Genomic DNA, 22,281 nt, shown 5'->3' with positions numbered 1-22,281 from the left:
AGGAAATACAAAGCCCTTGGTTGCTAATTGTAACCAAGATTGGAGGTTTGGGTCAGCATTGGTATGATGTGTTGTTGCGCCTGGCAAGAAGGGCCTGGTCGTTCACTTCCAAACAATAGCCATTGAAAGCCTATGGGACGATAGCCCTACTCTGACGTCCCTGAGGCCTGCAGGAGTCAGCATCTACTGTCTGGAAACGGGCTGTAGGAGGGACAGCATAGCGGCCTGCACCGGTCCCAGGTAAAGGAGGTGAGACAGTGTGGTAGCCAAAAGTTGGAAGAGCCTGCCGATACAAGCACTCCCTCCTATTTCTGCTTCTCACTGAGGCGGCTTCTGGTCTCCCCTTCCAGTTGCTCTTGGTTAGCTTTTCATTTGATGTGCCTTATCAATTCCTCATCTTCTCCCCATGAATGGAGTTGCCATTTCTCCTGGTTCCCAGCTTAGCAAACACTTATTTGCCTCCAAGACCATTATCACAGCCAGGCATGCCTGTGCCATCTGTGTGGCAAGTCCATCTCTGCCAGACAGGTGCTACAGGACAAACTGTGTCTTCCCTGAGAAAAGCCAGCTCAATCAGGCTCATGTGAGATGAGATGACCAGGCTTCTGAGATAAATCAACATATCCTGTTGGGTCGGAACTGGGCAGCTTTCTAAAAATGTAAGGTAGGAGTCTTTCAGCTATACTCTGGTGAATTTACTCAATTGTGTGCCACCACATCTGTTTCTCCATCAAGAGTAGAGGAAAATGGAAGTCTGTATTTCTAAGAATCACTCAGCCACCAGACAATTGGCCAGTGAAGAGTGTCCAGGGTCATTGAGGGGGTACAACTGGTAGGAGTGTGGAGCTGGGGGAATGTGCGAACACACTGAGAAAGGACAGAAAGCCATTCGAGAGGCTACAGAGTGCTGCAAAATGCTGCTGGCCACCTTAGGCTGCTTTTAGCTAAAGAGCTGTCAAAGGAATTGCTTCGGGGAAGTGTCCTCCCCACCACAGAGCCTACATCTAATTCACAGCTGGGTTCTGATACGAAGACTTCCTCCCAACCCATGAAGGGATTCAAGATGGCAAATGGGATCAGTATGCTTGACTAGCTCACAGAGTTTCCTAGTGGGCAAGATATAGTTCTTTCTCCAGACACTACCCCCTACCGGATCTATATACATGACAAGCTGGGTATAGAAAAGTGGCATCTGGCAACACAGCCAGATGTCTTAATGTGTTTGGACAGTGCTCAGTTTTGTAACGATGTCAGTGGACATGGGCCAGTTCCCTGCCCCTAGCTCATGAGAGAGAGAGGATCTCACATAATTGCAAAGTAAATCAAGTTCCCTCCAACCAACCTTCTGACATCCCTGGAGACATAGAGGTCCTGTGCAAACCCCATTCAATCCAGGGCCTGTCTCTCTCTCCTGATCAAGGTTTCCACAAGTTATCTGGGGAAGGAGAATCATTTTCGCCATCCTGCAGCCCCACCACAGGGATGAAACCATTAGATCTTGACAAAACAAGTGGTCTTCAGGCCTGAGACCTACTATGTTAGACAGGGTTTTCTAGAGAAAGAAAATTAGAATGCTAATACATAAGAAATAAATAGTTAATCATCTATAAAGCAGTACAAATGGCTCAGTGCAACTCACTCCCGTGAGACACTGGCAGTTGTTCAAGTTGTGAGACACTGGCAGTTGTTCAAGTCTTGAGAACCACCGGGTAGTCATCCGTAGAGCAATTCAGGCTATCCGGGCACAGGCAGCAAACAGCAAGGCAGGTCACCAACAGTCAACCAGATGACAGGGTCTGACAGTCCTCAGCTCAAGAGATGAAAATTCCAATAATATGGCAAAGCATGTCTTGAAGGAACCTCAAATTACAGTGACAGAGTCCATGGGTTAGGTGTCCCAGAGGTAGTGTAGCTTGCAAATTGAGGCACAGAACAAGGCAGCTGTACACTGGCCCGATGATCAAAGAGCGAGAGACAGAGGCGAGGCTCGCAGAGCCATTCATCTATCCGCCCTTCAATTAATCCCACATGTGTTCTTTAGGCCTGTTTTCACAATAAACCTACCTATCACACCTACTGTGGGCCCATGGACAGACAGGGTTTCCCTATGTTGAATTCCAATAAAACTATATTTTAGCAAAATATATTTTATAGTTTATAAAGAATGTTCTCATCCTTTTCCTCCCCTTTTCTATTTCTTTCTTTAACATTCTTTTTAATGATTACCCCCGTACCAGCCATTTGTCCAATTCATGTGGCCTGATCATGTACCAGTCGTACCCAGTATGGCTTCCTTTACCATCCACAATTCCTGCTCCAGTCAGGTCCGATGCAGGAAAATCAGGTGTGTGACCACCATGATATCATTCATGTAGAAGTGTGGCCCTCCGACAGAATTCATCATTCCTGTCACATAGAATCAGCTTTGGATCAGGAAGATAAATTGTTTCAGGGAAAGGAAAAGGTTGGCTTTAAAGACTGGGATCTGAGATAGGACACTTGAGAGCTTTCAATAAGCAAAGCATTTGTCTTATACTTTCCATGTAGACATACCCTATCAGGAATTGCTGCTGCCTGCCTCTAAAAATCCAGGGTGTGCTTCTTTTTGTATGAGCCCTAGAAGTAGATTTCCCCTTCCCCTATTTGGAATCCACAATTCTAATCAGTATATATACTTTTTTCACTGCACCAATGATCTGCAGTATTTCTTTAGTGGGAAGTGTATCGCCAATGGCAGGCCATTGTAATATATCGGGCTGCTATGTGGATTTCCCAGACACATCATCCTGACCCTGAGGAATTCATTATTAGGTATCCATAATCCTCCCAGACTGTTCTTCTGTGACCAAGAAGATCATTTCTCCTAAGCCCTTCAGGTTGCCTGATGGGAAAATGATCCCTGATTATTTTCACCCACTCATGGCCTGGCATAAGGTATTATTAATAGCATACCTCAAGATCTTAGGGGAAATATTGTTATTCAGTTGCTTAAAGAATAGATCTATTTAGATATATTTATAGGTTTAGTTAGTATGAAGGAAACGGATGGACAATGGGGCCCCACTCAAGTACTCCCTCAACACAAGAACACTTTCTCCTAACAATTTGACAGTCTGAGATGCTCACCTTCCTGGCACAATTGCTGAAGACAATGGGTGCACAAGCAAATGTGGTGAAGAAAGCAGATGGTGCCTGGCTATCAAAAGATATAGAATCTGGGGTCCTATAGGCTGGAAGATAAACAAGTGGCGATCTAACCGAGAAACAATCAAACCCACATGGAAGAAACACACTAGCCTGTGAGATCACAAGGCACTGAAGGGATCAGATATCAGGCATCAAAGACAAAAAAAATCAGCATTGTGAATGAGGAGTGCGGAGTGGGGACCCAGGGCCCATCTGTGGGAAATTGGACAGCCCCTAGCAGAAGGGCCATAGGGAGGAGACAAGCCAGTCAGGGTGCAGGGTAGCAGTGATGAAACATACAATTTTCCTCTAGTTCTTGATGCTTCCTCCCCTGCCGCGCCCCCCCCCCACTATCATGATCCCAATTCTACCTTACAAATCCAGCTGGACAGGAGGATGTACACTGGTACAGATAGAAACTGGAAACGCAGGGAATCCAGGACAGATGAACCCCTTAGGATCAGTGGTGAGAGTGCGATATTGGGAGGGTGGAGGGAAGGTGAGGGAGAAAGGGGAACAGATTACAAGGATCTACGTATAACCTCCTCCCTGGGGCATGAACAACAGAAAAATGGTCAAGGGAGACATCGGATGGCGTAAGATGTGACATAATAATAATAATTTATAAAGTATCAAGGGTCCATGGAGGAGGATGCAGCAGGTAGGGAGGAAGGAAATGGGGAGGTGATACCAAGGGCTCAAGTAGAAAGCAAATGTTTTCAGAATGATGATGGCAACAAATGTGCAAAAGTGCTTGACACAATAGATGGATGTATGGATTATGATAAGAGTTGTACCAGCCCCCAATAAAATGATTTTTTTAAAAAGAAGAACATATTCTTCAACTCCCTTAGGTTTTTCTTCTCTTTGAAGTTTGAGGTTTTAAAACTTGCCATAATTGTCATCCCTGTCATCATCCCCATCATCATCTTCCTTATCATCATCAACATCCACTGAGCCACCCATGTGAGCAGCCACTTTGTGGACCGTGTTGCTTTGGTGATCACAGCTGGAGTACTAGGTTGTTTGTGCGACAACTGACAGGTGGACAAACTCAGGGAAAGTTGCCGCAGCTGCCTTCAGAGAACGTAAATGTTTGTACGGGGAGGAAACGCACCCCAATTGGACACCTCTGTAGGCAGACAGGTAAGACAAACACAACGGTATGTGTCACCTGTGAACTTAATGCATCATGGGGTAGAAAAAAGAGTGGTCCTACTTATGCCCAAATGCAGGCAATGTGAAGATCGCTTCCTTCCAGAGTTCCTACTGTTCTTTCAAAGGGAATCTAACCAAGTCGTTTCTCCTTTTTTATCTTCCTCTGCTTTGCCTCAGACTGGTTGAAGGAAAGAAGGGGGTCAAAGTGGAAAATAGACCGTTCCTCTCAAAGCTCATCTTCTACAACGTCTCCGAGCACGACTACGGAAACTACACCTGTGTGGCGGCCAACAAGTTGGGCTACACGAATGCCAGCATCACACTGTTTGGTGAGACCGAAGCCCGAGCCGGGCCCTGCAAGGGGGTGCTTGTGGGGGAGTTCGGGTGGAGTATGGCAAGGCTTAGAGACTGAAGTTTAATTAGGTCAGGGTGAGTGCACGAGACCTGAGAAAGAAGAGAGGCAGGGACGGTGCTGATGTGAGAGTCGGCACTGGGAGTGGTGAATGCCCCTGCATCTATTTTGTTTTGTGAAGCAATCTTGGAATAGGAATAATAATGTTCAGATGTTGGGATTAAGTTATATATATATGCATGTGTATATGTATATATTATATATATATGCATATATATTTTTCCTTCTTCAATGATATCTGCTCAGGATTATAACTAGAGAAGTTATAATTGGGTATGATGGTAAAGAGACTAGAGAGGAACTGTTTCTGTTTTAACTGTTTATTTGCTTCATCCTTGTGAAATGTTCTCTTTTCCAGGCATTGAGACATAAGAAAAATGGAATTGTATTTATAAAAGTGAATTGTGGGCCTTTGGATCCTCAATAATATTAGCATCAATGGGAGAGCATCCCATCAGTGGGATTTCCTGAACTCTCTTTATATCAAAGATGTGGTCTGGCTAATTTGAAACACATATGTATCAGAGCTGCATTCTTGGCAGATTTATATATTTATTCATGCATTGATTCATTAAACAAACATTTACCAAGGGACTAATGTGGGCAAGGCAAGTGTATGCGCCTCAGTCCTTATCTTGCTGCTCTATTGGTAGCTGAAGCAAGCAGGGAGAACCACCCCAAGAGACCTGGATGCCTGCACTCCTGTAACTGGAGGAGCTACACAGAACTCGGCTTTCAGAGCTGTGCATTCTTCCAGGAGTCGAGTGTTTCTTTGCAGCCTTGGACACAGGACCCCCTTCTGATTTCTTGTTGAGCAAGTACAGTCCATCTCAGGAATTTTCAAATCAGTTTCCCCAAGTCCCCAAGTGAAACAAGCACTCTCTCTTGGGAGGATGAGGAATTATTGAAAATGCTTCAGTGAAGCCGTAATTTCCCAGTGCCCACATCCCTTGGCACAAACTCATCGCAGATGGGACAGTGCCTTTGACTTACACTGGCTAATCAGCCTGGACTACTCTCATCGCTCGGTGCTCACTTCCAAGCACATCTACAGCTAGAGATGCCCAACATTAGCTAGAGGCCAGACAGAAAAGGCAACCCCTGATCCCAGAACCGGTACACAGAATGGGCAGGCGTGCACGAGGAATGGCTGATCTGCCTGGCGTCTCTCACACAGGGCTCATCATAATTGTCCTCACATCTGCCTGGCCTTTTTGGTTTGTTGGCAGCTGTCTGCACGTATAGCCTTGGATTAGCAGCAGTCCTGCATAAGTGGGTACTCTCCCTGTTGCCCTCCCACCTGACCCAGCTCCTGTCCTCCCTCCACAGCAGCTCTGTTTCCGTAGACTGTCTCCTTCCTCCTTTGACCCCTTGTCTCCAGATTGGGTGCATAAAGGGCCTTTGCAGGGGACTTTATCACTGTTGTCTCATTCCCTGGCCTTTTCCCCTTAATCCAGCTCAGGATGAGAATTGGAAGAAGCAGAAAACTTTTTTTTTTTTTTAAGAGTAAAATAGCTGGCATTTGTGATGAGAAAGCAGTGAGGCATGTGTCATAAATCTGCCCTTTTCCTCCAACCCCTCGTGTGGTAATGAGAACCTCTGCTCCCAATCCCTCCACCAGCCTGCTGGTGCTCACGCAAGGGTAGCAGAAGGGACACCCCCACCTTCCCATAACTAGGGGTCCTGTGGCAGAAGATGTTCATTAGATATAGTTAAGATTGGATTGAACAAAGAGGGAAAAAATGGTTAAAGCATCCGTGGAAATTTGATACAGAAATTTTTGGAACCTTCACCCTGTGAAATCTCGAGAGAGAAAATTTACAACATTTTCCAAATTCATTGGCCTCGGTTACTACTTCTTCACCTCAGGTGAGAGGCCCTGTCTGGGGGACTTCTCCCTGAAATGCTGCGCTGTCCTCCCAGTCCCCTGGGACCAGGACAACAGGATTCGTGTGCAGGATGGGGGTTTCCGGTCCCCCATCTTCTCTAACTAGACTAATCCACATGCTGTAGAAACTTTTCTAATCATTGTGGAGACTCACCATGGATGAAATCTTTTTGAAAAATATTCATTTTGTTAGAGAGTTTTCAACATCATGTTCATTTATCAGAAAACACCTCAGCACAGAGCCATCAGGCCAATTTGGGCAGAATAATAGAGAACATTGATTTGGTAGGAAGGCACGAAGTTGATGGAGACCATTTTCCTGTAGAACCTAGCTAGATTATAGTCATTTTGCCATCAGCTTACTTGTCCACATTCTGCAACCTTTTCCAATGTGGAGGCACCATTGTGCTAGGCGGCACATGCCGGATGGAGGTGGGGAGGAGGCTGCTTCCCTTTGTGAACTAGCTGGAGTTCCCAGAACCTGGCTGCTCGGGTGGCAGTTTGCAGGGGACGTGTAGAGGCCCACTCCTTTCATTCCAGGTCACAGTGGTTCTGGAAACCTTGCCCTCTGGTCATGCCATTGGGTCCTAGACCTTCCTGAACACGCTTTCACCAAGTGAAATACAGGCTGGAGGCAAGAGAGGGACATTTCAGTGGGGACAAAACCATGTCGATGATCTGTTCCCAAATCTCTATGCAGTTCAGCACACACTAAGAGTATATCTGTCCACCCTGGACCACTGTCTGTGCATCCAGGAACAGACGCAGGGAGCATTTCCATGTTCCTCAAGCTCCTCCCCCCACCCCACTCCCTATCATCTCACCTTCAGTTTTTGTTATCTTTATGTATCCATTCCTCCTGAAGTGTGTGTCAAAGGGAGTATATGACAAAGATGTACGGTAGGTTCCGTGTAGCGTGCATGTTTGTTTTCATTGTTCGCTCCTGTATGTCCCTCACCTGATTTGGCACTGAGGGACCTCACAAGCTCTGCTTTGTCCCAAGGCCAGCATGCCCGTCTTTATGTTTTCTCCCCCCGCCTTGATCCTGGCCTCTCAGTCCCCTCCCGTTTCCCCTGCTGCACATCCACTTAGGCGCTAGTCTGAAGTCTTCAGTTGGGTGCTGGCGGTGGATGGTCATCCAAGAAGATGCTGCAAACTAGTGAAGGCCACTTCTCTCTGCTTCTCCCGTCCACGTTTGCCATGGGGACTTGGAGAAGAAAGGAAAGAAAGTATCCATCCCCCAAAGCTCAGAGCTCAGAAATCAGCATGAAGGTGAATGTTTGAAGGAGTGAGCCGGAACCTGTAGTCCACCGTGCCCACACACAGAATGTGTTGCTTTTCAGCATATTACAAGGGTCCTATGGATGGCCACTCAGTGAGAGAATTGAACTCGCATCCGTGACAATTCCAATGTTCCATAGGCTGCATCAACTGGTTCCCACCTAGCTCTGTTCCATGGAGTGAAGGAGAGAGCATTTAGCCTGCCTGACCATCCTTAAGCAGTGACCGAGAATGGAATGTCACCTGGTCCTCATTAAGGACTCTCTCAGTAGTAGCTCTGTATCCAAGCAAGTCACTTTTTCTCCTCTGCAAAATGGAACTGATCTTATCTACTTTATGTACTTTGGAGATTGTTCAATGATCCCTGAGAATGCTCATTTGTTTAAAAGGTTTGGAAATGGGTGAATTTTAAATCATTTGAGTCCAATATCCAGATTAAGCTGAGAGCTAGGGCCTCCCTCAGTATCATTTCACCGAGGTTCCTTTGCTTGTGTCTCAGTTGCCCTGTCCAAGCATCTTGTCATTCCCTTGGGCTTTAAACCCTTTCCCACAGCTGACTCCCGCAGCTCCCGCCTTTGTTTGAACAGTTCTTCCACACGTTCTTAAGAGCCACTAGCCTAACAGAAGCGATTCATGAAGATGAGGCCCTTCATCAGGGCTAATTATTCAGCCCCAGTGAGCCAGACATCCTGGTAGCCGAAAATACCCGCTGAGGAGAAGCGATGGCTATCATTCAGACAGTGCCCACGAGAGTGAGGGGCAACGGCTTTATCCACATTCGCCCTACCCCCTGACTTCCTCATCCCACCGCACCCAGAGCCCAGCCCACTCCTCCTTCCTGTTTAGGCTGTGCACTCACCCATCAGAGGGTGGTGCCAGATGTGGAGGGGGGCGAGGAAATGGAATGGAATGAATTGTGTGGGGAATTTCACAAATGAGGAGCAAATACTCTTATGAAAAGAGTCAGGGCTGCATTATTCACCTTAGTGATGCATGCAGTCCCAGGGTGATGAGCCCTGAGGAGGAAAATGTGACGCAGCAGTGGAAAGAAGAAGACAAACCGGTGAAGTCAATGGAAGCATTCTGATGCAACGTCTGATTCATATTGTACATATGGAACCCCCATGCGAGGCATATGCACAGATATAACTTAGATAGTATTAGGAAGTGACACATGAAAATCAGAAGAGAGTGTGAGAGATGGAAGCGGGGACACACAATGTGACAAAATGTGCTTTCCTTAAGTCCTCCGCTCATGTGGCACTTAGGGCTTCACTCACGGAGGAAATAGGGGCTTTTCAAGCTCGGGCAGCACTTTCCAAGGAGCTAGGGTTTGACTGAAAGGGTGCTCAGGTGATGTAGGGAGCTTACACCCAAGCAGGGAACAGCGAAAGCAAAAGAACCCGGGGGGAATCACGGTGCTTGACTTCAGAGAGGAGAACGATGGCAGGAGACTCCAGCAGCAGCTGCACCTCCGCTGCGGAAAGACCCACTTGTCATGCTCGTCCTTCTCCCTGCCGCCTCACCCACTCTGCTGGGAAGGGAGGCCCGTGGGTGCTACGGTCTCTGTCCCTGGGCTTCTGGATGTCTGTACCTGGCCCTTGAAGCCTTAGTGAGTCATGCTGGGAAGTGGGAGGTTGCAGATACAGGGACCTTCAGAGGCTTGCGTTGGTGTGGTCTTCACTTTAGCTACTGGACCCCTTTGTATGACCTGGGATATTTTAGGGAAATTAGGCCCTGGACCCAGAGGCATTTACTTCATTCAGCTGTGCTGAGCTGTGTGTGTGTGTGTGTGTGCGTGTGTGTATATTCCCTCCTCCTTTGCTAGTGTTCCAATGAGATACATCCAACAGAACCAATAATACAATTGGCATTGTGTCACATTCAGCCTAGGGTGATGCATGGTGTGTCAAACTGTGCTCCAAAGGGCTTTCAGTGGAGGGTTTTGTTTGTCCCCAGAAGTAGATCACCAGACCTTTCTTCCAAGGGCTCTGTAAATGTGTTGAAACCTCCAAACTATGGTTAGTATCCCAGCGCCTAGCAATTCACGGCCACCCAAACACTACTGTTTCACCAGGGGATACCCCCATTTGATGGCCATCTGGTCCCCATCATATCAAGGAGGAATAAGAAAAGTTCAGAGGTATTTAGTTTCCCATCTTCTGCATGGACTAGGAAAATCCTGAGAAGACAAACTTGTCCCCTTCAGCATGTCTTCCACCCATGAAGTCTTCCTCTGCTCCATTCTTATCAATGCAGCCGGTCGAATGTCACCTTCTAGCATTCATCTGTGACAGCGCGGGACTTCTGCAATAAGTAAGGCTCCTGTGTGTACCACCGTCCCTAGTGACATGCCTGCAGTGGTCCATGTGTGGAGGCCTGCACTTCCAGCTCAATAGGGCTGTTCATTCCCACCCAGTAGCTCTGTCTCTTTTATCTCTGAAACAATAAATTGAGGTTGATGCTATCAGTGGTCTGGGGAAGCTTTGTTGATTATTGTCTGTGAACTTGACTGTGACCAGCAAACCAGTCTAGTAAAGAGAGAGAGACTAGAGTCAACTCTGCATATCAGGAGGAAAGAAAGGCAGCGGGAAGAAGTGCTATGTCCTTCCCCAGAGAGCATTCTGCCATTGCCTTCAAGTCAATTCCAACTCACAATGACCCAATGGGACACAGTAGAGCTGCTCCTCAGAGTATATTGGACCATAGCAGCCGTCTCCCACAGTGAAGCAGGTTATGTTTGAACTGTGGACTTGGACCTTAGCAGCCCAACACACCCAGTACACTGTGCTGAGGGTTAATCGGACCTGGTCATCCCAGTGAGCACGTCTACAGCATGTAGCAGAATATGCAAACCCATGAAATGCCATCCTCCCAGAAGGCCAAGCGAACGCAGTCCTTAAGGAGACATACTGCAAGCTACGGCGCCTGAATGAGGCAGCAAGCTGAGTGTTAGCTTTAGACAAGGCTTCGGGCAGCCCTGCTAGACTGCCCTTGCACAACACCCGGCATAGAGACCATGTGGTGGGGTCACCACGAGCTCTCTTTGCTCCCGGCTGTGTTAGATCGTCTCCGAATCAGAAAAGGTTTCCTCTTGGACCACCCCTTTCTCCAGAGTTCTCAAAGCCGCCAGTCTCCCCTTCAACCAAGTACCTTAGAGCTTTTAAAAATTCATTGGAGAGTTGACTACATGCCTATGATCCTTGGCAGATGCTTTTGCAAAGGGCTCTTAACACAGAGAGCACACTCCCAATGCATTAGCTAAATGCAGACGGCTTCGCTGCCATTTTCTCTCCTGTGTCCAGGTTGAATAAGAGGAGCAGCTCCTGTTCAAGGAAGCAGGAGAAGGCTATAGCGCATCACACCGAGGCCAGACAGGATGTGTCCTCTCAGCAGCAGAGCTGCATTGATTCTGGTCGCTTGAAGTCGGGGAAGGAAATGGAAACCTTTTCTTACCTAGTCAGTGCAAAGAGCTGGTGTCCCAGCATTTACCCAGAGCAAGTGCGACTCTGGCAGCAGAGTTGTGGGTCTTGCTGTCTCGGTGGCTTTCAAGAGACAGGGGCCCACAAAGCCAGCTTGGAGTGATCCGAGTCCCAATAGAGGTCAGAAATCTAAGACCCAGGCTCCTTGGCCACATTTTCAAAACAAACAGCTAGATGCTATATGGAGTTATTCAAACGTCCTACACACATGTATATTTGAAACAACATGAGCTCCTCCTCAGTTCTATTGCTCTGTCATACTATTTATTACTTAAAACTGCTATGCTTTCAGTGACTAGTCTGGGAAGACAGTTTCTACAAACAAGTAATGGCTGCAGGTCCTCAGACCCCAAAGGTATGCCTATGACACACTTTCTCAACAAAGTGGAGGGGTTGGCTCTGTTCAGGCCAACTGTCTCTGAACCCTCATTATATCCCTTTGTGAAGCCCCCAACATCTTCCTTGGGTCACAGACTGCTCAGCCAAACAGAGGGGGTGTGCTCTGACAGCCCTGTGTGTTCAGGGAAGAACAGGACAAAGCACCGGAGGGATGGGGAAGGGCCTGGCTTGGAGCATCCACTCTTCCTTCTTCCCTAGCCAAGAACAAAGTGTGTGCCTCCGTCGCCGTCTACCTTAACAGTGGCTTGTTTTTCATTTCTTGTAGAAGTGAAATCTACAGCCCTGCCCCCTCGGAAAGGTCGGTATTATTTCTGCTCAGGTCTTGCTACCTGGGTTGGGAACGGGTATACACAGTCTTTTCTTCTTCCTTCAAAGCCTTTTCTTCTCTACGCTAACCCCAAGAAACAGCCCAGTGGCAACTCTCTGACCTTGGCCCATCTCTGCATCAATTTCAGTTTCCCTAACTCCATCGACATACCTTCTTGCCTGGGTAGCTTCCCCCTACAGAAGTCTAACTGAGCTTTGCTGCCTGCACTAATGAGCACCAATTGGTGCCCAGACTAGCTTCATGCTTGGTTTCCTCAGCACAGATCTGCTTCTCTCTTGCCCTGAGATGCAATAATGCAAACATGTTCTGAGACCTTGGCCTTGCATGCTGTCCTCTGCTCACTCCGGTTTGTCTTTCGCTCGCTCTAGATTGGAGCTGGAAGGGAAGTGGTGGGAGGGAGGGAATGAAAGGAAGGGGGTGTTCTTGGTTGAGTCACTTTGCCACAAATCAAGCATGTCTTATTTGAGCCTTTCATTTCGGCCAGATGTTTCTGCTGGGTAATTGATACTCACCAGAGTTCTCTGGGAACCCTGAGTTTCTTGTTGATTAGTCTCGCTGGCCCCCACAGCTCCCTATTGAGAGAGGTGATGCAGGTATTAGGAAGAGGCATGACTGAGAGATGCATGGGGGATTCATCCTTACGGTCTGTGCCCAGGCAGGTGGTGGAGCTGTCACTCTGGCAAGCCCGGGCTCTTTCAGCCCTTGCACACAGAATGACTGGCACTTACCTGCAGCTTTCTCCATGTGCTCGACGGCCATGTCGGGCAGGCTACATACACGTCTGCTTCCCTCCAACAAACAGTGGCCAGGTGTATGAAGCCCATGCCATCCTCTCTGTACTTTCCAGTCTCCAAAAACATGAAATGTGGGCTCTTAGTCAGAAGGCCAAGGGACCTTGGGAAAGTCATTTAAGCTCACTGAAGTGGCCACATATTAAAAAGCGTGCTGCTAATCCTCACCTGGCACATGTGGGTGTTGAGACGTGTGTTTCCTGCCCAACTGCAAGCACAGTGGTTGAAACCGTAGTGCAGGTGACTTTTCCCCCATGTCAAATGGTTTATGTCTGTTTTCCCCCACCAAAGAAGATGTTCAGGGAATTTTATTGGAAAAAGAATGAAGATGGGGAAGGTGTGTGGAAAGAAAAAAAAGAGTAAAGCAAAAGGCAAGGTAGTGTCCGAGTTTTTAAATTTTTGGTTCAGTTTGTTTTATTTTTTTCTCCCAGTATCACTACAAGCAAAAGAAAAATATAGGAAAATGGAAATATGACCATGTAGCAGAGGTGACAATGTTCCTTCCTTCAGTAAGCATGTATTGACTCTTTACCGTAGACCCAATTAGATGCAGGCTTGACGGTGAACAAATCACAGCAGCAAGGAGGAAATGCTTACTTAAGATAAACAGAGAGAAGTGGAAAGGCAGGTGGGACCGATGGTACTGGGTAGATATGTGTGATGCTATGAGAGCTGAGCCCAGAGAGTCAAGCCGGGCTGCCTGGAGAAGGTGTTTGGATGCTGAGCACTGGCTGGCCCAAGGAATGGAGTGACGTGAATGAAAAGGGATTCAAGGAGAGGGAGCAGAGAGAGCACATGGCTGGAGAGTTCATATGTGAGTGTGTGCCCATGCATATATGTATGCATAGATGTATGTCATGCAAGCAGAAGTGCACATGGGCTTGGTTATGTAGCTGTGTGCCTGTGTATATGCGTGCGTTGCCATGAGTGCGCGTGTTGGTATGGGAATGTGCATGCCATATGTTATGGGTCTGTGCATGTGTGGGTGTGTTGTATGAGAGCAGTGCACCGCTGCATGTGGCCAGAGGGAAGTGCAAAGGCGCAGACAGCAAACAGATTGTGAAACATAGTGAATGCTTCACCAGGAAGTTGATAGGATTTTTATACAAGTTGGAGGATTCAAATTACATGGATTCTCAGAAAATCGCTCTGGAGTTATCATCACAAATGGACGTGAGGTTCAAGGATCAATGGGCTCAAACCATTCATGGAAATCGAATTGGGAGTTACTGGGAGTGACCGTGTATCCGAGAATGTGCCGCTGTCTTGCTCTTCCTCACAGCTTCTTCCTCGAGGCACCACCCTTTCCCAGGTGCAAGGAGTGAGCGGAAGAGAGGGGTGCCTTGAGGAGAAGCCAGGAAGGCAGGCTGGATAGGAACTTGTGTGTGAGAAGCAGCCCTGCTTAGGGGAGCCTAGAGAGGCCCTGGGAATTTCCCCAGGATCAGAGTATAAAAAAAGAGGCAGCTCTAACAGACAGCCACTGAGTGGCTTTTATTTCTGTTCTATATGAAGAGGCCAGGTCAGGACCCTCCCTGCAGGCTCTTTGTCATGTTCTTGAGTAGGAAGAGGGTGGTGGGGCAGAGCCACAAAGGAGCTAAAGGGTCCTGGTGGAGAGATCGAACATGGTGCCCTGAGGGAGCACCGGGCACAGGCTCCAGGCCATTGTGTCCCAGAATTGAGACCACTATGTCATGGAGCCCATAACACGGTGTTCTGACTTCGTCTACACAGTGTCCAGGCAGGTTCCCTGCCAGGTTGTTCACCTGGCTTGCGCGGCATTCTCCTCCCTGGAAACACTCACTTGCAGACCAGCCCTGAGAGGAGTGGATCTGAGGAGGAGAGACCGTCTCAATGCTGGAAAGGGTCTTGTGCCCCCTTCTCTCTCCCCACAGGGGTCTTCTTTGCCATGGGGTACTGGTGGAGGGGACACTGTGGTTGAAAGGAGAAGTAGATTATTACCAAATGGATTTGGAAACTGTGTGTTTGAATGTTCAGGTGAGAAAACATGAACAACCAAAGAAATAAGAGGCCATGTGTTTTGTTAGAAGTATATATGTCCTGCCAGAAGCACAGGGGACCACAAACGCAGGGCACAGCAGAATCACTTGTGGTTTATGGGGTTTGGGGAAGGTAAATGACAACCACTGGATTAAACAAGGGTTCCACAAAGGGCAGCCAGTTCTTATAGACATAGCAACACCGCCTTAGGTAGTAGAAAACAGTTTGGTAGGAAGGATATCACAGATGGTAAGCCAGCAGTTCAAAATAACCAGGTGCTCCAAGGGCAAAAAGATGAGGCTGTCTACTGCTGTGAAGAGTTCCAGTCTCAGCAACTCCCAGGAGCAGTTCGAGCCTGCCCTAAAGGGTCACTATGAGTCAACTTGATGGGAGTGAGTTTAGTTTGGTGTGAAGCATAGGCAATGTGTGCTTCACCTTAAATTATTGTTGTGGTTGTGATAAGCCATTGAGTCCGTTCTCACTCAGTGTCGTCCTATGCGCAGCAGAAGGAAACACTAAATACTGCTATGAAATGGAACGCAGCAGCACACCCACGTCAGACCCGATCCAGGAAGATGCCCCGGTTCACTCCCCACGGCCAGCTAGGCAGTTCTAATGTACAGAGACTTTCCATGTGGCTTCCCAGGCTGTAAATCTTTACAGGAGCGGATAGTTTCATTTCTCCTGTAGGGTGGCTGGTGGATTGGAACCTGCTGACCTGGTGATCAGCAGTCCACTGAGTACCTGACAGTGTCACCATGGCACCTCCTCCCAGGTGCAGTAGATACGTGAGTCCGCTGAACGTTCACCTGGTGTAGTCTGTTCATGAATCACAGCTACTGTTGTTTTGGGGATTCACAGCCACTGGGACCAGGATAGCTATAAAAGCTTATGTTTCAGAACAAAAAGGAAGTTTGGGGGAAAATGATGAGAAGTAGCTCAGACCAGATCAGCGTGTGCTTCCTGGGGAAATGTGTGACCCATTTCCACCCACAGACATAGACACAGCCAATTTCTAATCCCTTTCTCCATATAAACCTTCCATTTCTTATACATGCACAATAAGAGGTCACCTGATTATTTACCTGCTTTCATCTCTATTCCATGTGTAATGATTTTTACCTTTCCAGCATGAAAATTAGGTCTGTTACCCAAACTACATGAGGAACATGTCAGGTGCTCCTGGTGGAAGCATTGCACCCTGCCAGAGAGACTGTGATTGACAGTTGACATTCTGCTACTGATTCAGCAGCAGCAGCAGCAGCAGCAGTGACACATCATCGTATGCAACAGATCCTCTCCTGAGCCACAGGCTGGGCTGGGTGTGGTAGGGGGCACAGATTGTGGTCCATATCTACAGTGCTCGGTGATTTAAATGGGTGGAACGATAGTGCAAGCAATTCAAGGGGGTCACTTCATTGAAACTTATAAACATAGAACAATTATTTCTATGCTTTCTTCTTAAATTTGACCTGTGGCCTTAGCAAATTATGACAACAAGAGTACTGACCACTAGGGTACTTTCATCTGAGTCTTATGTTCTAGTATTTTCTGGAGATGACTAACCAGTCTCTAGACTATGCCCATGTAATCAAAGCTAGGTGATCTACTTTCTAATGGAGTTCCTGACTAGACTTTAAAATCCTCCTAGGGAGAGGGATGTCTCATCAGATCAGGAGATGGACGGAGGGGCTCTCTGCCAAGTGACTCAAGACCGCTGTGTTCTCTCCACAGGCCCTGGCGCAGTCAGTGAGGTGAACAACGGCACGTCGAGAAGGGCCGGATGCACCTGGCTGTTACCTCTTCTGATCTTGCACTTACTCCTCAAATTTTGATGTGAGTGTCACTCCCCACTGGGAAAAGCTGCCACCACTCCAGCCACCAACACAGCAACATCGGCAACACCAACAGCAGCAAGAGCATCCCGTTCTAAATACGATGTAATCCACTGAAATTCAGAGAAACAACGCCTAATGGGACACAAATTTGAGGGAGGGCCCAAAGAATACTTTGGGAAACACAGTTTAACAAGAAATTGAAAATTGCTTTTCCGATATTTAGGTACCAATGAGTTTTCTTTCTTTCCCCACCTTGGAAGAAGGCACGCCCAGCTTTGGACCCATCCACAAGCATCTTTCTGTGACCTCTTGGAGGCCAGGCCGGGCAAGGGCTCCATCACTCTGCCCACTCAAGCCCCCCCACCATGGAAAACTCCAGAGCCAGCCATCCCAAATTCAGCCAATCAAAAGTGGCGAAGAGATCCTTTGTGCAGGCTCGAATGTGCCACCACTGTTTCTGTTACGAAAGGCACCATTTGAAAACACAAAGGAAAGGAAACAAAACAATACAGCCTGACAGCAACACCAATCCCACAGACAACAGATACAAAAGATAATGTTAAACTTTTATTCCCCCTCTCATTTTACTACATGGATATCATGGATAATAAGGGATTCTGATTCATTATTAATTTTATTAATTATATTTTCTGATATGAGTCTAGAACATAGTGCAATTCTAAGACAAAACTAAAAGAAAGACACAAAAGAAAGGGGTGAAGAGAAGTATGTGTGTTAAACCTTAAACGTGGATAGTGTACTTCTTACTAGGTTTACAACTGGTGGACACAACACCGGGCATTAACCCCCTGGGGATTGGGCATCTCCGCCAAAAATATCTGTGTGATTTAACCGACATTTCCACCAGCGTTCCAGAATTCTCCTTACTCTGGCACTTAATGCAGACAATACTATGCTATCTACACACTGTTTAGAATGGAAAGGGTGATCCACACTGTATCTTCAGTTTGTTGGCTATGCTTCTTTTGATGACATATATTATACAGTATATATATGCATATATTTTTTTGTTAGAATTCCAGCCATTTTCTTTCTCAGCAGGGCCCTTTCTCAGACATTACTGCATGCTGTATATGGCGTTAGCTGTGTGTTGGTCTTCTAAAAGATGATAGAGTCTACTGGTAATTGTGTAATCAGCTCCTGCCTTTTTATTTTCTTGGGTTATTTACATGTCAGAGACATTTATATATAAAGTGAAAGGAAAAAACCGCAAAAACAAAAAGAAGAAGAAGAAAAACTAATACAAGGCGCAGCATCTCTTTCCAGGTGTGGCTCTTGGAAAGCGAAGGTCCCCACAGGTGGTCCTTCTGCCATCATGCCTTGAGGCATTAACAAGCAGTAAGCGACTGGACAACTAAACAATCAGTAACCACTTGCTTTCACCCAGTATGGGAATCTCTGATGCCTTTGTGACCACTGGAGAATTTAATCCTCTTGGTTTATTTTATTTAATTTTCCACCTTTGTGTGCGTGTGTATGAAAGAAAAGAACATGCAATTTTTAGATAACCGTTTCTTCCTCCACTGAAGTCTGAGAACCAGGCTCCTGGATGTGATGAGGGAAAGTGGAATTGGGGACGTCGGGGAGGGAGGGATTGTCTCTGACTTGACATTAAAAAGTGTTCTTTGTCCCTCTTCACCTTGGTGTGGTACCTCATTCCCAAGCCGTGGGGAGGTGTGTGCTGAGAAATGATGGACCAGCTTGGTTCGGGGTGGGGGGGGTGGGGGGGTGGGCTTCTTCCTCAGTCTGTTGACTTTCAGGCCATCTTTTGTTGGGAGCAGAGATGGGGCTAAGGCCCTTTGGTGACATGTGCTGTGAAAACAGACCAGAAGGTCAGATGCCTGACCTCATTCACCTGAGCAGTGGTTTGGATAGCGACTCCCTGGCACAGCAGGGGCTGCCCGAGCCCGGCTCCTTCCCAGGCACCCCCTGTCTTCATCGCACAACTTCCTGTCTTCCTCTGAGGAAGGACTGTCAAGGCCAGTTAGGGAAATGATTTTTAAGAGTAAGTATTTATGGATATAGCTATTTAAAAGAAATTAAAAATAACCCCAAAGTTGTGGCTTTATATCGAATCATTCCATCAACCAGTATTTTGGAATTTCTCTCTGCCCTTCATACCTGCCCTTCTGAATCTCCCTTCTAGGCCCAAATCAAGAGAAAAGGTAAGTTTTAATGTCAAATAATGCTACATTGTTCTGATTGATTCTGGGAATTAATAGTAGTCAAGAAGCAGACACCTGGTCAGAAGAAAGGGCCTTCCGAAACCCTGTTGTCTTCCTCTGGGAGAGGAAAGCAGCTGTTTCACTTCCCGCTCTGATGAGCAAAGCTGAGAAGTTAGGGTTCGTTTGCTATTTGATTTTGTCCTCTGTCCCAACCACTACCACCAGTAGCTAACCCAACTTTCTCCTGGCAGCATGGTTTGGAAGAGCCCGGGAAAGCCTCACCGATTCTGGCCATGCCGGTGTTAATTCTTCCCTTATATTTCTGAATTGCTACAGATAAGTGTCTTCTATCTTCTTCAAGGTTCACTAGCTCTCAAGTGCCCAGCATCTTCCCACGTGCCCTGACCGATGGAATGGGTGAATCGTGCCTTCCTGACAGGGGAGGGGCACAGGGGATGCTCACTTATGAGGCGCGCACCCAGAGGCCAGAGGCCAGCGAGTAACATACTTAGACATTGAGGAAGAAAAGTAATAGGATCCTCCACTTTGCTGGGATAAGAAGACAAAAGTAGCACACACCCGTCACCCAAACCTAAACTTTCTCTTTAATATCTACCATGCAAACTTTAGAGCCCTGGTGGAGTAGTGGTTATGCACTGGACTGCTAACCATAAGGTCAGCAGTTTGAATCCACCAGCCTGTGGGAGAAAGATGGAGCTTTCTAATTCCATACAGGGTGACAGTCCCAGAAACCCACAGGCACAGTCCTACCCTGTCCTAAAGGGTCACTGTGAGTTGATGTGGACTGGAGGGCAATGAGTCAGCATCCTAGCAGACTGGACTGTCATTGTCCTCCCAGGAGTGACAGGATAATGCTATGAAGTGGCATTTCTTAGAAGAACTCAGTTTTCCCTATTGGCCACCTGATGGTTCACTCTGTCTCGTGTTCCTTTAGAGCTCTGTTTATCTAAGACTTTTTTTTGTAAAACAAGTTTCAACATGCTTTACAGGTTCACCAGCTACGAAGCTTCCTTGTTCTATTTGAAGAACAGCTTCACTGGACCTCCTGCCTAGTATACCACCTACATCTCAATTTGCTGACTGTCCATCTTGAACAGGAACTTCTGGGACCACTGCAGGAATGGTCATTTCACTCTGCCAGGCCTTTAGGCAGATGTAGGTTTTGACCCAGGAAGACATGGTTTGATAGGAGCGTATTGAGATCATATTTAGGCCTGCCTCCTCTCAGGAAACAGGAGGTTGGCAAGTGCATGCTAATTAGAGTGAATGAATAAAATTGTCCCGAATACTGCTTAGAGTTAGCTTGATGCTCACTGCTACTGATGATAGACCATTCCTACAGGCTTCTGTAGATGTCAAATTTGTGTCAGAAATAAATCTCTTTCACACCTTGGGATTCCTCCACTACTCTCCGCATTAACATGGCATTTGGTGGGACAATTATTTAGGGGTGACAGCTTTAGCTCCCCCCGAGAATCCAATAAGACGGTTGCAGATGGACAGTGCAGGACATGCAAGTCTTTGCTCAAACCGAGCGTGTGTATAGACATTCACTCCTCTTACTTCAACAGAATATCGACTCTTTTCCAAACCAGCAAATCTGCAATGATGATTAAGGCCCTCTAGTTGATTTATTTTTCTCATCCATGCCTTTACATAGGAGCTTAAATGCAAAATTGGAAGCATGCTGAGTAACTGTCCCAGGACTGACAATTGATGTTTCTTGTACGTTAGTTGTTGCTGCAGATGGTGATGAAGAAGAAGACTGACCATTACTATTCTTCAAGCTGGAGATACATTTGGAAATGAATTAACACTGAAATTTGACTGGAGTATAGCGCATTCATTGTGCTGATCATGACTTTATCTTCTACTTCCTGAATCACATGTACAGATTAAATGCAATTGCTCTAGCCAACCATAAACACAAGTCTATGTGTACATTTGCTTGATTAAAAAACTCAAAATGTGGATTCAGACAATACTTTTTTATTCTAACAATGGTAAGAACTTGAGGCCTTCTCACCAAAGAATAAAAATCTATACAAAAGAAGTGGAGGAAAATAGGTGGTCTTTGCACATGGTGAAACCAAAGGGCATTAAGCTACCGTTCACCTACTGTTCACCCCATGTATGTCCTCATATCAGTCATGTGCTATTCAGCAGAAGCAGCTTTTAAAAAGTGGTGGTGTCTAATAGAGGCCAAAACACTGCCTTTGGTCACTTTAAAAGAATTAAACCAAGCCCCAAAACAACTTTGGTTGAGTTTGCTCATTAGGATTTCATTATTTCAATATGTCCACTGTTATCACATAACAGCTCAATCAAGTTTTTCCAAAGCACCAATTCTTACCTCTTCGTGATGGAAATTCAAACACGATTTCCATGAATCTCTAACTCTGTCCCCAGTCAAGGCAATACATGCAAATGAACATTCTCATACTGTTTGAATGATGATCTCTGGGCCATCATTCAGATTCCTCTGCACCCCATGACTCCATACCTCTCCTATTGCATCCCTGTAATGTGCCTAGAACACCCCTGTTGTTAGCTGAGGAGACTCCAGGGTTCCTCATATCGAGCTAAAAATTATAACGTATATCTGATATATTGTGTTTTAGTGTTCTTTATGAAGAATATTCTTTGTTAAATATAATAGCCATTCCACTATTTTATACTAGCTTACTGAATATTATCTTTACTTCAATGTTAGTTGCAAAATAACTTGGACAATTTGGTTCTTGCTTATTATCAAAATAGGAGTTTATTTCTACACTTTAAGGATTTTTAGCATTTTTTGTAAACAGTTCCTCTTGACTCAACTTTGTAGAGACGTAAATTGGCTGTGTCCACAACACTTTCCTTGTTTCCAGTGAGTATATGATATAGAAATATCAGAATATCTGTATACAGTCATTTGAATATACCATGGAACTTACAACGATCGATACAACTCAATTCTAGTCCAGATTCTATCATCAGCTACTTGAGTTCCCTTTCCTTAAGATGAATATGATAGAAATTTGCTAGTATCATTTCTAATTGCAACATTCTGAAATTAAGTGATCTCAGATTTTATAAGATTACTTCAAGACTAATTTGAAAAAGCAGCATTTTTTGATAGATGGCATTGAAGGTGAGAATCTGGGCAGCTTCTGCAGCTAATGAATTGTCTTAGTTTTCCGAAGACACCAGAGAGGGAAAATGCCTAATGCAAGCACCAGATCACGGACATCTACAGGGATTGCTTAGGGAGAATGGTGAGGGGTGGACACTGCAGCCCTTAGGCAGATGCTGTGTCTGCAAGGCGTGG

General features: G+C 46.3%; 1 protein-coding gene across 2 annotated transcripts in view; it reads left to right on the top strand.

Annotated features, from left to right (window-relative positions):
• The window catches only part of NTM (neurotrimin), a 577,270-nt gene extending 560,512 nt beyond the window's left edge, over positions 1-16,758 (top strand). Inside the window, exons 6-8 of one of the 2 annotated variants that reach the window (XM_075527879.1) lie at positions 4,522-4,673; positions 12,072-12,104; positions 16,658-16,758. In XM_075527879.1, coding sequence (XP_075383994.1) covers positions 4,522-4,673; positions 12,072-12,104; positions 16,658-16,758 — 286 coding nt within the window. The remainder of the gene's footprint in view (positions 1-4,521; positions 4,674-12,071; positions 12,105-16,657) is intronic. The other variant, XM_075527880.1, reaches the window with a different exon arrangement.
• Positions 16,759-22,281: the final 5,523 nt, after the last annotated feature.

Source organism: Tenrec ecaudatus, chromosome 12 (assembly GCF_050624435.1).
Source record: "Tenrec ecaudatus isolate mTenEca1 chromosome 12, mTenEca1.hap1, whole genome shotgun sequence".
Lineage (NCBI taxonomy): Eukaryota > Metazoa > Chordata > Mammalia > Afrosoricida > Tenrecidae > Tenrec > Tenrec ecaudatus.
The sequence above is the reverse complement of the archived record's forward strand: the minus strand, read 5'-3'. Positions and strand labels throughout refer to the sequence as shown.